We start from the raw sequence: 15,270 nt of genomic DNA, 5'->3' as shown, positions 1-15,270 counted from the left end.
ACATTCATCCTGAACTCGCGTACCAAGTGGACATTCATCCTGAACTCGCGTACCAAGTGGACATTCATCCTGAACTCGCGTAAGGAGTGGACATTCATCCTGAACTTGCGTACCGAGTGGACATTCGTCCTGAACTCGCGTACCGACTGGACATTCATCCTGAACTCACGTACCGACTGGATATTCAACCTAAAATTGTACAGGCACACCTAGGCCGGATTCATAGAAGAATGTCAGGTCAATTAAATTGAATAACAAAATGAATGTCCACTCTCCATTGCTATTTATTGCAGATCCCAGCTCAGTTTTGCTTCGAACAAGCATTGTTAGCCCCTGTGTTGTGGGCCGGGGATACGGGCTGGGCCACTTGTTTTAAGGAGGACTCCTAGTCCACAGCTCCAGCAATAGTGAAACATATTGCCACCTAACATTAACTGTGTAAAGTGCACAGAGCTTGTTTGTGCGATGACCCATTACTCAACAGTGTAAACATGTTTATTTTGCATTATTAAGCAGTGTAATGTGGTTCAGAAGAAACATTGTTTGTGACATGGACCCTTTTAGCCTCTGTCTACCAGCCACATTAGACCTGGCATGTTCACTATGACAAGTACTGGGATTTCACGGTCAATCTTAGCTGCAGACAAATACAATTTTCCGTCACCACGGTCACGGCAAAAGGCAAGGCGCTAACATGAATTGGAACATTTAGGTACTGCATGCGTTCTATATGGTTGTTTCAATATTTCTATTGAATGTAAAAAGGCCCTCTGTTTCTTCGCCCCCCTCCCCCAACACTCGTCACGGCTGTAAAGAGGGTTTTAATCTTTCATCAGAGATGTGCTGGGAGCCAGCAGGGACACTAGCTGGGGGAAACTATAGATGTGTGTGGTGTAGATCAGAACCAAGCGCAGCCAGGACTGAAACATCAAAGAAACTCTGTAATATCTACCAATCATATTTAATGAAAGCTGATGAATTTCAAATTTTAATAGAATTTGCTCTAGTGTCATGAATATTACACGGTCAGTGTTGCTAAATCGTCACTTTACAGACATATTGGCCTCTATCCTGTCAACACACTTGGTCCCACAACTATCCCACATTAGCCTATTAAAAAGTTTAAGAGGACAGGACAGCTCAAACTGGAGCACCAAGCAAAACACGGCGGTGCTAATTCTGACCTAAATTCAACAGGGAGAAGGAGAGGCCTAAAAGGTTCTTCTCACAAAAATAACTTGGCACTTAGCCCCTGAGGAGGACAGCTAGCAACCTCGACATAAGAAAACAACTTAAAAAGAATCACCTTGTCTACCTCCAGTTTAACTACATCATCCATTGTAGAAACTCATTCTCATTCTCAGCCATCACCATAACCTCCACTTTAACCACATCATCCATTGTAGAACCTCAAACGGAGCCATCCTAAAACCTCCTCTTAAACCAGATCATCAATCCTAGACCCTGATTCTCAGCCACCCCCATAACTTCATCTTCATCTTGTCACTAGCTAATCTCTTTCTGCAGGAAGCAAAGATCTTCAATACAATGTAGCCTTCAAATAAATGATCAAAACATATCAGGTCACATCTGGGTAAATCAGGTCCATCATTAGTATCCCTAAATAAACTAAAACACGTCCTGAATGTTGTTAAACTATGTATAAGAGCAGGAAATGAGTTTAAAAACAAAATTCCTAAGTACATCAAACACAACTTAAACTGTGTTTAAAATAGGCTAACTCATTAAAGGAAATACTTTTTTAAACATGAACATTTCCAGGGGCCCCTGGGGGTATAAATGTTGTGAGCCCCTACTGTTGAGGATCATACGTCCACATACTGTATACTTCATGTGGATCAGGTCACTAGCTTGCCTGCATGACCAGATCCACATGAAGAACGAGAAGTGTCCTGCCAAGCTGTTCTGCTTAGCTCAACAATCATTACAGGTTTACTACAGCATAGTGGGTTAAAACAGCACACTCAGCTGTAGGCACTGTCAAGTCTGAGTCTCCTACAACCAAGGAATGCCACTGGGCAGCCACACCAGATTGATTTCAGTCAAGGTGGTCTATACAACAGTATCATCAGCAACCACAGTATTAGTAAACCAGGCTAGTGACAGTAGCTACCTCAGTATTACTATCCATGGCTAGTAGGCCAGTAACTGTAGCTACCGCAGTATTACAAACCATGGCTAGTAACTGTAGCAACGTAAGTCTTAGGAATCATGGCTAGTGAATCTAGCTACCTCAGTATGACTCACCATGGCTGGTAACTATAGCAACCTAAGTATTAGTAACCATGACTAGTGACTGTAGCTACCTCAGTATTACAAACCATGGCTAATAGGCTAGTATCTGTAGCTACCTCAGTATTACTAACCATAGCTAGTAAGCCAGTAACTGTAGCTACCTCAGTATTACTAACCATGGCTAGTAACTGTAGCTACCTCTGTATTAGCAGACCTGGCTAGTGAGTGTCCCTAACTTAGTATTAGTAATGATGACTGGCGACTGTAGCTACTTCACTAGTAGTAAAGCTGGCTAGTGACTAGCTACCTCAGTATTAGTAACCATGGGTAGTGACTGTTGCTAACTTATTATTAGTAGCCTCAGTATTGGTAAAGCTGGCTAGTGACTGTAACTACCTTAGTATTAATAATGATGGCTAGTAACTGTAGCTAACTCAGTATTAGTAACCATGGCTAGTGATCAAAACAACCAAAGGAAGGTTATGGTTGACTGCTCTGGGGCTTGATGATGATCGTGATGAAGTTATCCGTCATCATTACTAGACAGAAGTAAACACTCGATGTTGCTGGTTCACCTATCTATTCAGCAAGACAACACATGATGCAAGTTGGGGGGGGGGGTGGATTAGGTGTTACCGGGTATAGGTTTGGGGCCATTAGGCATTACATTTGTTGAATGTCATGTTATTGAGGTTACGGTTAGAGTTAGGTTGTGGTTAAGGTTAGGGTAAGGTTAAGATTTGAATTGGTAAAAGTAGGATTTTTCAAGGCTTCTTACCCTCAAGGCTTCAATAACCAGGTCCCGGGCCTCCAGCTCTCCCTCCATGATGCTCAGTAGCGTCAGGAGCTCCGGTTTGCTCAGATTATCCATGTTAAACTCACATTTCTGCAACACACAGACACACACAAAGAAGAACACGTAATTACTACCTATAAACCTTACCATTAACAAAGAAAGATATAAAGAAACACTTTTAATATAGCCGGGTTACTTATGTATCTCTTGCTACAATAATAAACTCTGTTTTTACGAAACACTCATATGTATGCATGTTTTCATTACATGTATCAGTAAATCAGATACTTTGAGGGTAAAGAAGAATACCAACATGCAAACTAATAAAATTAGTTTTCTGACAAACACAAAATTAATCCCAATGGCATCAGATGGGTCTAATTAAGGCTTGTTCTTATTTTGCTAAATGTCTGGTTGTACCTTGAGGTCCAATTACATTTAGCCACATCATTAAACACTGATTTGACCAGCTGAACCCACGAGTAGGACGTAGAGAATGAGACGGTTGACAGTAAATGTGAGTGACCACTCAAGACCAATTTCAGATTCTATGGCTTTTTCAACCAATTAAAAGCTTTTCCATCCTTTCAAACTGCCCCTAAAATACACTTCCATTCCTCAAACCAACAATGTCCAGGCTTTACATTGTTCCAATGGTTTACCATACTGGTGAGGAGCATGGACATTGAACATGGCTGGTTGGTCCATTTTCTATTATTGACAAAATGGTTGCTTTGACTGCTAGCTGACAGACTGAGAACTAAATGTAATGTAATGATAAGACAAGGCCTAATTTTCCAACTTTAGGTAAAACATTTATTTCCTATTAATCCACTATGCTACACAATGAAAATCATGCACCCTCACATGCAGGAAAGCACACAGATAATATTGGAAATGCTGAGATAAAATCATATATAAAAGAAAGTAAATTGGCAAACTAGTAGAGAGCATCTGTACAAAGCCTGTCTTGTGGCAACATTTTTATTTTATTCTGAGGAGCTTTCCATTTTGCACAGCAATTTCTTTAATAAAACCTAATGCCAACTGGGGGGGGGGGGGGTGGCTTCCTTTCTTTTGTCAGAAGTGTTATATTCTATCTGCACATACACAAATGTATCTGTACCTGCTCAGTCTGGCAACATTCAGTCACCCTGCCACTCATATGTGATTTACTAACATATGTTTGAATACCTGCCAAGATTTCTCAGTTTTCATCATTGATCCCGCAAGACTAATAGAACCAACCAGTCCGATCATTCAGCAGGCTGGTACAAGTTCAGAGTCCCCCCAAATACTGGGACTTTGAATAACTATGTCTGTCCTAATTACAAGACAGTCTTAGGGCTTGAGATAACGGTACGACAACTTCTTGCTAAATCCCAGGCCTAGGGGTTTAAATATAGCTTTGCGAAGTATTTACACTGGATAAAGAGCTAGACAAAGTTACACTTGAGATTGAAGACTTTGAAATACTTGGCATTAAGTTTCAATTAAAACAGCACCAAGCCAGCTAGGACAGGGTTAACAGTAAAGAATCCAGCGATTGATTCACTCCATTTCAAGCATTCAGAGCGACGTCCAACCCCACACAGCAGTTCCCCTGCATTGTGCTGCCAGTTAGCCATTAGGAGAATTGGCAACGGGAGGTCATGCAAGGCTTGCATGTCACCAGCCCAACCAAAGTCAGTCTGGTTGGCATTTCTGACGCCTGCATTTCTGCACAGTGAGCAGGTGAGTCAAACAATCGTTAGTTCCATGAGTTATATTCCAAATCGCAACTCTTATCTACCATGCACTGCTTTCTATCAGAGCCCTATGGGTTATGGGACACTATACAGGAACAAAAGGGCAATTTAAAACTCAGCCGTGCCATGTGCAAAGGGCATCAGCTAGTGCTGGACAGTGTTCAAGGCCTTAGCACTTGAGTTGTACTTGAGTTCATCAGACCTGTGTCACTTCTTGTTGAAAAACACTGAAGAAAGACAGCCCTGAAAAAAAGGCCTCAAGCATATCAGACTGTTTGATATGATAACGCTACTTGGTGCGGGTCCATAATAATATAACATTTGTAACATACATACTCAGAATCGCTGTTCCGTTGGAGCGTATCGTCCCCTTGTGTAACGTGTGACGAGCTAGTCAGTTATTACAGTCATGGATAGGATAGGACGGTGACCAAATTCACATCATCTACAAACACCTTGTAAAAATGTTTGGCACCCTAACTAGTGCTATGGTTCGAATTGGGGGGGATGTGACCAGTAAGACCCCATCACCGCCACCATTCCTCAACCTCTGACCCCTCTCTAAACCAAGCTGGACTGCCCCCTCGAGGACCCTTCACAAGAGAAACTCCCCCGTCGAGGGCAAACAAAAGATGGTCTTGCGTGAGTATGCAAAGAGCTTTATTTAACTATGGCATGCATGGGGGAACAGAAACAGAAGCCCTCCAAAGACAGGCCAGCTTGGCCTGCATATGATGGGGCAACTTGTGAGAGACAGAGATACACGCAGGACGGCCGGTTGCTGCGCTGCAGCGGGCTGTCTTCAAGGCACCTGTTCCAATGAACAATAAATGTAAACTAGGCTCCGGGCCGTTAAAGTGAGGAAGGAGTCCGGTGTGCACTGAGCGCGCTCGGTGGCTCTGGGCAGGCTGGCTTGGCTGACACGGTACTCTGAGCTATGTCAGCTGAGTCACTGAAATTAGGACCAATATAGAAACGTCTCCAGTGAACATACTCCCGCCCCCTCACCTTCTCTCACTCGTCTATCTCTGTGCCCTCTTTCCTTCCTTCCTTCCTTTCTATCTCTTGCGTTTCTTTTCTTTTTCTTCTACAACCACCCACCTCTACTTGCTTCCTCGTGTTTTGATAGCTACCCGCCTGGTTCGCTGCACTCATCCCATGGGATCCGCCAGTCAAGAAGTCCATATTTATAGTAGCCTTTGAACCTCAAAAGGTGACCTAAATGAATATGTGAATACATTACAAACTCGACATCTCAGAATAGGAGTGGTCAGGATTCAAAGTAATAGGAGACGGCCCAGCCCAGTGGCCATCCCGCATGAACTGAACGCCTGGTAGATAGAGATCCACGGTCAAACTGAACAGAGCACATGGAACCACCCAAGCATATCAGAACCAGGGAAGGGTTCCACGGCCCCCCCTCGTGGGGCAAAACATTGATTAATTTGCACAGAGGGGGTAGCAAGCCGGTACCCTGGCACATATGTTGCAACCTGCGAAATATAGGACCAGTGTGAGAACTCCCAGTTAGATGAGCGTAAACAAGTGCAACGGAGCCTGATTAGCCGGGTGGCTGTGGGTAAAACAGATATTTTCCTCATCCTGTTTAAAATGGCTGTATTGGTGATGAGTAAAAATGTAGTTAGTAAGCCTACAGACAAGGCTGTATTATCAATATTATTTACAGCAAATAAGCAATGCTTTGTACTGACACAAGAGCTGCTGGTGTAAGGTTGTAGAGCTTTGGTTCGTGGTTCAGATTTAGACTATATCTTGTATCAGGGCCTTCTTCTTTAACCTATTTTACAAGCGCGCTGCTACATCTGAGGAAAATATATATTTACATCAAAGCATCACAGAAACAGAGTAAAACCGAACCGTACATATATCTAGTTTCAACTTCGAGCTTTGATATACCGAGAAAAAAGGCAAAATTGTGAAATGAACAACCATCTCAATATCTCGTAGCCTATTTAGACGACTATCCTACATCCCGGTCTAAAACAGCGCAAACATAAAGCCTGTTGGGTTTCAAGTTTAAGTACGTATAGACACTGTCGTAGTAACCGTTGTGACAATATTGTTACATTTATAATAACACGGCAAATCAGTGCTTTAACTACGCTTCCTGACATCAGCCGTAGCCAACATCGTCCGAGCTATAATTTGTGGTAAGATAACAGAGGGTTAATAAAAATCCTTTGCTTTAGCATTTCAATTTCCTTAAGAATCCTGTGACATCGTAGGCTTTATGTGTAGTGTGTGTACACAATTTCAAGAACCCTTGTTTCGCTGCTCGCCACACTGTCACAATAATATATTTATGTTGTTTCAAGATTTAGAAGAAATACCCCTTTGAGAAAATACGTCTTTCTTTATTCCTTATTTTCGTGCATTTAGTTGGAAACGAATAGGCTATACCTTAAGCAAAGACGTACACATACACAACTGGCTAGGCTATAGTAATAAAAGGTCTTACCGCTTCGACACTTCCAAGCACTGTGGTTGCCAGTGTTTGTATCGGAGGCGGCTGCTCCCCGCTCGCTCCCTCCGACGCCATCTTCCTACTGTAGCGGTCTGCTGGAGTGAGGACACCACACAGAACATAAAACAACGCATTCGGTACCGCTTTAACTATTACGCTGCTGAATGTAAATTTCACATATCCTGCTAGGTTCAAATAGCAAAAACAGAAGACAGAGAATGAGACTCCGCGTACGAGGTAGTCTAGGCTAGACCGGACCCTGGCGTTTCGATCTAGCGCGCAGGTTGGTTGAGGGGGAAAATTGGGCGGTGCAGTCGCGGTGGACCGAAATCGTAGTAGGCTACTCCAGATGCGATTCCTCTCGTGCGTTCTTAGGTGTACGCCGCGAGGTGTCTCTAAAAGAAGTGACAGCCTTTGTGGCGCACAAATGTTGCAAAGTGTGTGTCTTATTCATGTCTAGGCGTCAAAGCGCAACTGCACAACAATGCAACACTGTCTGAATATGGGTTGATTTGGGGATTCTTTTTAAATAGGAAAATGATAGTTGTATGTGACATGGGAGCTACAGTGCGACGATCACCTCTGTCATATATGGTGCAGTTTAGTCGGCAAATGTTTACCAAACCACACGGTTGGGACACATCGCAGGCTACGTGTTTGTGTTGTATTTGCGCGAACTAGCTTATGTTAGCGTCCCAGAAAGCGCAGAGCAATGGCTCATATGCATGTAAATATGTGGCTTAGAAAGGTGCCTGTTTGGATGGATAGGTCAAATGTCACGGAAATGTTATTCACTATGTAATTGCGCGTTGTCAATAAAAGCTCTCCTGCTCCCACAGATAATCATCTTTGATATTAGTATGAATATTACCGTAGCTTCCAAATGTGCCAAATTGGATTAACTCTTTGATCCCAGCAGCACAGTTATTGCGTGCATAACGGGGTCAATGATAGGCCTACGTTATTTGGGTCAAATACGGGATATAGCAGCCATCGCATTCCTATGATGTAGCAGTTTAATAATGACTGACAGTCGCTTGTGTTTATGACTGTTTGAAACCGTACCTTGATGATATCACACTTGGTCTTCCGCATCCTTTTATTCCACTGACTTTCTCACTTACACTATGTTATGTCTGAAAGTATGACACGGTTGTTCCGTGTCTAAAAGAGTACGTGTATTATCTTGGGACCAATCAAAGTGGACAGCTGCTCTGGCTTTGAGCTACAATCAGCTGAACGTCCAATTTCCAACACAAATTCCCCATGGCCTTTGGTTCTTACACAAATATGGCCTAGCTAGTCTACCTATTCTTTTATTACAGTCCTAAAACTCACGTTTAAATCTGCTGCAGATCACTGGATATCACTGGCGAGGTGATCATCTTTTCCATCCGCGGAGATCATCTTTTCCATCGGAGATCATCTTTTCCATCGGAGATCATCTTTCCATCAGAGATCATCTTTTCCATCCCTTCCACCATCATGGTGCTGAAAGTCAGAGTGTTAGTAGATTGAGGGACTGTTTATTTGAGGGGACCACAGGCAATGTCTGCTCAGAGCATCTGTCCAGTAACCCAACGTTTGCTAGATGCGATCTATAAACCAGCAAGGTGAACATTCTGTTATTCTGTCTCTGAGCAAGGCGGTTAACCGTAATTCCTCCACAGATCATTGCTGTATATGAAAATTTATCAACTTGTATAATATGTTAATAAGGATTAAAAAAAGAGGTTGGTCTGAATGCCAGTCAACAAAACCTCCACACAAATTATTAAGGTGTTAGTTTCCTCACCCATTAGATTCCACATGGGATACTTATAGCCCAAAATTATTTTGCCTAGTTTCTTCCCTAAGTTCAACCGTTATGGTATCTCTAATTTATTGGCGGGACAGAGGAAGTTGAAGTTAGTGTTGAACGATTGGTGTTTGTTCCTAACTGTTACTCTCTGACACTATGTGACTGACTGTTACGCTGACTGTTACCCTGACTGCTATCCTGACTGCTATCCTGACTGTTACCCTGACTGTTACCCTGACTGTTACCCTGACTGTTATCCTGACTGTTATCCTGACTGCTACCCTCTGACAGTATCTGACTGTGTGTGTGTTGTGAACCCCAGAGGTGCTGCCACACACTCACAGCTATTTTTAAACCATTGAAGGGAGCTACTGTTCCTGCTCACCCGGCCTAATTGAATGCCGACCCCGGGCCAAAACTGGCTAATTATGTTTAGGCTAATCGTCCAACCAGAGTTCCCAGGCAAGACCTGATCTGCATTGTGAATGGCACACTATTTAGTTTAGAGTGGCCTAAATAGGGCCCCAGATAGCCTAGTGACAAGATCACATGGGGATACTGCATCTGACCAGTAACCAAAAGGTTGACAAATCAAATCCCAGAGGCGGCAAGGTGAAAAATCTGTCATTCTGCCTCCAATCAAAAGAAATCCGACAACTACAGTCAAAGGTAATGCACTCTAAACTGAACAGGGTGTTTGGGAGGGTTCGGCCTGACTGACTTTCCGTTCAGCAGGCTGATCAAATTACATAAGGTCCTGGTCGGACTGGCATACGTCTGTGTGCTGCAGCAGAAGCCTGAGAATGCTACTGTAATGAAATCCAATGCGATGCTCATGCAATGTGGTGCAGAACAATTCGCCCCCGGGGTGAGGCTTGCCACTTCTTATTGCCCTTAAGTCTTCCCAGCCGCTAATCAGCTTGCAGCACAGTCAAGTTGCAAGCCAGTGGTCCGCTTGTTGCAACGGAAGTTACACCACCTGGGAGTCCCCTCTAGATCTGCTCCTACCACACATTGCACCAAGTGTCTATCCTGGGGGTGTGAGGGAGAGAGTGGGTGAGGGGCAGAGGGATGGATAGAGTGGCTTCTGTAACCAGAGAGGTGAGGGCCGGACAGTCAGACAGTGATAGATGAGACCGACTATAGGGATCTGGCTTGAGGGTAGGCTACATGCCGCCGCCCCCCCCCCCAACCCTAGCCCAGCCCTCTGGGGAACTTGGCACACAGTGACTCCCCTCATTGTACGGACGCACAGCGGGCACAATGGTTTCCTGTTGGTGACGTGAAAGTGTGGGGGGGGGCGGTGTACTGGGCAGCCAGGCAGCCATCAGTGGGACCAGTGTACTCCTGACCCTCTCGACAGACTAGAAAAAACGACTCCGTATAGATCCATGTCCTGGCGAGAGCTTCAAATAGGGAAACACAGAGGGTCCTGACAGTGACTCCAGTGACCAACAGAAAGATATGGCGGAAAGGGGGTTTGGGGAGAGGTGGTTTGGGGAGAGGGGGAGAAGTGAAAGGGACGGAACTGTGTCTCTTCCTGATTTTCCTGAATCGCTGCCAATGGCTGAAAAAGACCTCTTTCTCTTTTCTGTCAGCAACGCTGAACAAAAATCACTGCTGTCTCCTTGTCCTCTCTTTCCTCTCTTCTTATCCACCATCACCCAGGCCATCTCAAAAATATTGGGCAAACGTCTTCCATCTGAAGAGCTGGAAGAGCAGGTGTTGAAGCCACAGTGTCTGTCTGTTCAGACTGAAATAAACCACACGAGAGTGAAACCATCCGATAGTGGTCATTGTGGTCAGGGTTGCTTTTCTCGGCGGCACTGCGAAGTATGTCGGTCGCCATATTTAGTTAATAAATGTGTCTCACATCATATTACATATCACAGCAAATCAACTGCTTGGTACATTTTATGACCAAATGTAAAGTCTAACTGATAATTTTGTTAGACTGACAGAGAACAACATTCAGGGCAGTCTGAGAGAAAACACTCAGAGCATTGGGCAGACTAAGAACGAGGTGCAGAAAACGCAAAGTATGCACAATGGCAAGTATGGGGTGGGGAGGAACGAGAAGGGTTACCTGACCCCCTCCAAACCATCCACTTATGTTTACAAAGCGATTCCCAGCCCCGGGTCATGATCCTAAAACTGACTCGGAACGTCAAACAGAGAAACACTCTTGGTTTATAGATGGTTCCCAACTTAAGTCTATGTCAGACAGAATTGTTTATGATTTTAACACCAGGCATGGGCTTTAACAAAGCTCATAAACACAATCTGTAAATGTAACGTGTTTGTTAAAGATGATAGAGCAAATTAATAGTTTGATTACTTTTTTGTCCAGCTTTATGTGTTCGGCAATGGTAGACTTGGTTTGCATTTACAGAACTTGTAATAGATCATGATAACACTTTCATAATGAGACGTTTGGTATGGAATAGGAAGGCTACTGTAGCTACATAAAAGCACCAGGCATTTAACCCCTATGAGTGGAATTAGTTATTAGTTATTAGTAAAACAAACCTGGTTTAATGTCATACTTTATAAGTGGTTAATTTTGTATTTTTTTGGCAGACCCTTTTGTTGAATGTATGACATTGCTTTCCTGTAATAATAAAGTTATTTTGTAATAATGAGACAGTATGTTGTTAAAACAAGATAAATGATTTTCTCATTGATTGACATGTAAAGAACACTATGTACCATGCTTCTTTCATGATTGTCAGACCATGTATGGCTGTATTCATTTTATTTATAATAATGGTGTTGGTATTAACATATATAATGAAGGGTTCACATTTATGTGAAATGGGTCTGCCATTTTGCTAGCTTGTCAAGTGAATACAGCCATACATGGTCTGACAATCATGACAGGATATTATGCTAAAAAATAAATCTGTACTTAGTGATTTGAGATACTTTGTCGTTAAACCAAGACAACATCTCACATGTTTAACGTATTTTAATCACCTTGATTCAAATACGTGTGTCTGTTACATTTACATCTATTCTAACAGGATAATCATCATCATAAGCATCATAAGAGGATCTGTGTTTACAAATTTAAAACAGAAATATTGTTAATGCTCCGTTAGTCATTTTGGTCTGCATTTATAAACAATGTACCATCTCTTTAATGGATAGCATTGATTAAGCATGGGAACATGCACATGGATAGGGTTTGAATTCCAACTGTGTCAGATCAAGAAACAAAGAATGTACACGATCCTGTTTGGCTGAGCTCGTTGAATGTCATGTGAAAAAAAGATTTTTCAGTGCCTCCATTCAGCTTTTCCTAAAAAAAGATCAGTTCACTATGAAAGAATTGTTTTCATGACGAATGTCAGGTGGAATCCAAGACAGACTTCAGACAGCCTACCAGCCATTAAACTAATGTTTGTAATGACAGTAGGTCTATAACTTTCACATCAAGGGATCCATCTGTTAAACAAAACAATCAAGTGAGATGTCTGCTTGAAGTGTAAACACTTAAGAATTGTCTCAGTCTTAAGGAGATAGGTTTAATTAAACAGTTGTACAGTATACTCATCAACTAGTTTAACAGTGACAGATGGAAACCCAATCCCAAACTGACGCTTAAACCACTTACACTAGGCACAGGTGAAGATCTGAGATGATTTGATTAGAATAAGTATGATGGTAAATCTTACACCTACCTTATACAAGGCCAAGGTGGAGTTATTATAAGATTTCCAACACCTGTCAAACCCTCTCAGATCTCAAGGCCACTGACAAAGCTCTGTGGTAATGTGTGGTCCCCTAGTGGTCGGTTTTGGAACTGAGTAAAATTAGAACCTTAGCAGCCAAAGCAATTTTTCGGTTTGCAAAAGACGCAGTAAACCGTTTCGAACTGAAGACAACTGCCAGCTGCCACAATAACAGGAAGACTGGTTCAGAACGAAAGAGAGCTTTCACCTTACGAGTCCTGATTCGCTTGCGGCTGGTCCTTCTATTCAACCTAAAAGGACTGCCGAAACCCGGGATCGAACCAGGGACCTTTAGATCTTCAGTCTAACGCTCTCCCAACTGAGCTATTTCGGCTCTGCGGAAGTATGTAATTGGCTAACTGACTATTTCGTCTAATTAATTTATCCTAATTATTTAACGGTGTTGTGGTAAAATACTGATTATAATACTTTGATCTAGCCTTTGCGCCAGCAATCCAAAAGTATCAAGTGGGCGTGGTTTACCGTTTTGACAGCGATAAATCAGATTTGGGATTAGCAGTTTAAATAGGTTCACCGAGTTCATTTAAATTATTGGGGTGATGTTTCCAGTGAAACAGTACTTTTTCAACTCCAAATTGAATCTTTACGATGTGTATAGTACGAAGCCGGCTTTGTATTGTATATTCTAGAAAATAAAACCCAGTAATATTAACGATATCTATACAATTGTACTCTCCAAATAAATGCAGTCACCTTTCATTTTGACCCTTTTCTTAGCTGAGTAAGCCTATTAAATTGTATTCCCAATGCAGATTCATCACACACGCACACATATATAAATATCAAAGTCATTGCCACCTTGGAAGGACATTTCATAGAGCATGGCAAAACATGTAAATATAAGTGACTTTGGGTGGATAAAGCTGAACATTTAAGTCATACTGAGAACCTGTTGAAGAAGTGTTACTGAAAATAGGCTTTTATTATTAACACAAGGCTTGTTTTTGCTTGGATGCCAGAAAATGGCTGATACTGTGTTCATGTCTGTCCTTGACTAGTTACGTCATTTATATGATTCTGTGTGTCTTGATTCTGTCTCATTCGACCCTGTGGTTCATCACCAACCAGAAGTGCCTGACATATCACTGTGAACTCTATACTGCTGTTGGCTGATCTTCACTGACAAACTGTTATGTTTGTATAGGGTCTGAAATTCACCCAACCCCCTGGACAGACTGCAATCTTGGCCTGAAGCAGGTCTCTCCTAAAAAATAGATTTTATCTCAAGGAGACTTCCTTTATAAATAATGGTTCACAAGAAAAAACAGCTTAACAAAAATCACCTTTCTGACAATCATGACAGATGCATAGTGTGCACTGCTTGTCATGGAATGAGGCAAAGTGTGTGTTGTTATAACAATAGTCTTTCTCGGCATAAAGGCAACATTGTCTATTAAAATATTCTCTAGACAGGGCTCATCAACACTGGCCCTCGAAAGCCAATTCCACTAATTTTTTCATTGCAACTGTCTAATCAGGCACTTATTTAGACCTGAGACACCAGGAGGGTCCAATTAACGATGAGGTAGAACAGAAAACCAGCAGGCTCCAGCCCTCGTAGGCTAGGGGTTGATGATTCCTGCTCTAGGAAGATACTAACACTTTATGGTTGTGACATTAGGCAAAGGATCATGTACACAGCAAGGCATTAGCATCATTTTGTCAGTCCAAGAGACTGACAAAATTCTGCTTAACTGATTGTTACATGATGTTGTGAGAGAAATGCCATAGAATACATTCAGGTCATCAGATCTCTCTAAGGCTCTATTCAGCATTTTAGGCCAAACTTTTTGAACTGAATGTGTGAGTGTTTCAGATCAGATTGTAATGAAATAATTATGATAGGACGTCAGGTGGAATTCAAGAATGCAGGAAGCTATTAATCCCTTGTTTGTAATTACAGGACTACCTACACAGGAAGTGATAGCCTCTGTTAGGCCTCGGCAGGCAATCAAGATATACTTATCCCTCTGGTGAACCAAACACTCACGCATGGTTTCTGATGGATGTGCAAACCATTAGGCATTGTCTGTCATGTACCTGTTTGTTTCTGTGCCATTTTCAAACTGTGCAAAGACTGGCTGTTTTAAGTCCTTATAATAACCTTATAATTATTGTGAGTCGTTCTTATAAATTTGTCCTTGTAAAGTTAATAATGTTTTCGCACCAACACCTCCGGATTCAGATAAAGTAAGAAGATGGCATACAACAGCAGGAGACAAAACAAAGGGATCAGCGGGGACCGACTGAGGCTCAATCCCAAATTGATAATTTACCCTACTGACATCTGAGCTTGTAGAAATCTTAGACAATTTGACTGGAATAAGTATGTTGGTGAATGTTACACCTAACTCTTCCGAGGGAAATTAGGCATTCTTACAAGATTACGTACACCTGTCAAATTCAGATCTAATTAAGTAAATAGTTTG

At 42.3% G+C, this 15,270-nt stretch overlaps 1 protein-coding gene and 1 non-coding gene across 3 annotated transcripts in view; both read right to left on the bottom strand.

Annotated features, from left to right (window-relative positions):
* cttnbp2 (cortactin binding protein 2) overlaps positions 1 to 7,740 on the bottom strand; it is a 60,923-nt gene extending 53,183 nt beyond the window's left edge. Inside the window, exons 1-2 of one of the 2 annotated variants that reach the window (XM_020040276.2) lie at positions 7,280 to 7,740; positions 3,035 to 3,142 (exon numbers count right to left, since the gene is read on the bottom strand). In XM_020040276.2, coding sequence (XP_019895835.2) covers positions 3,035 to 3,142; positions 7,280 to 7,360 — 189 coding nt within the window. In that variant the 5' untranslated portion in view covers positions 7,361 to 7,740. The remainder of the gene's footprint in view (positions 1 to 3,034; positions 3,143 to 7,279) is intronic. The other variant, XM_010902914.4, reaches the window with a different exon arrangement.
* Positions 7,741 to 13,081: 5,341 nt separating this feature from the next.
* trnaf-gaa lies at positions 13,082 to 13,154 on the bottom strand. The gene has a single exon. It is a non-coding gene; the product is annotated as a tRNA-Phe (tRNA).
* Positions 13,155 to 15,270: the final 2,116 nt, after the last annotated feature.

This window comes from Esox lucius, chromosome 19 (genome assembly GCF_011004845.1).
Source record: "Esox lucius isolate fEsoLuc1 chromosome 19, fEsoLuc1.pri, whole genome shotgun sequence".
In the NCBI taxonomy this organism is placed as follows: Eukaryota; Metazoa; Chordata; class Actinopteri; order Esociformes; family Esocidae; genus Esox; species Esox lucius.
The sequence above is the reverse complement of the archived record's forward strand: the minus strand, read 5'-3'. Positions and strand labels throughout refer to the sequence as shown.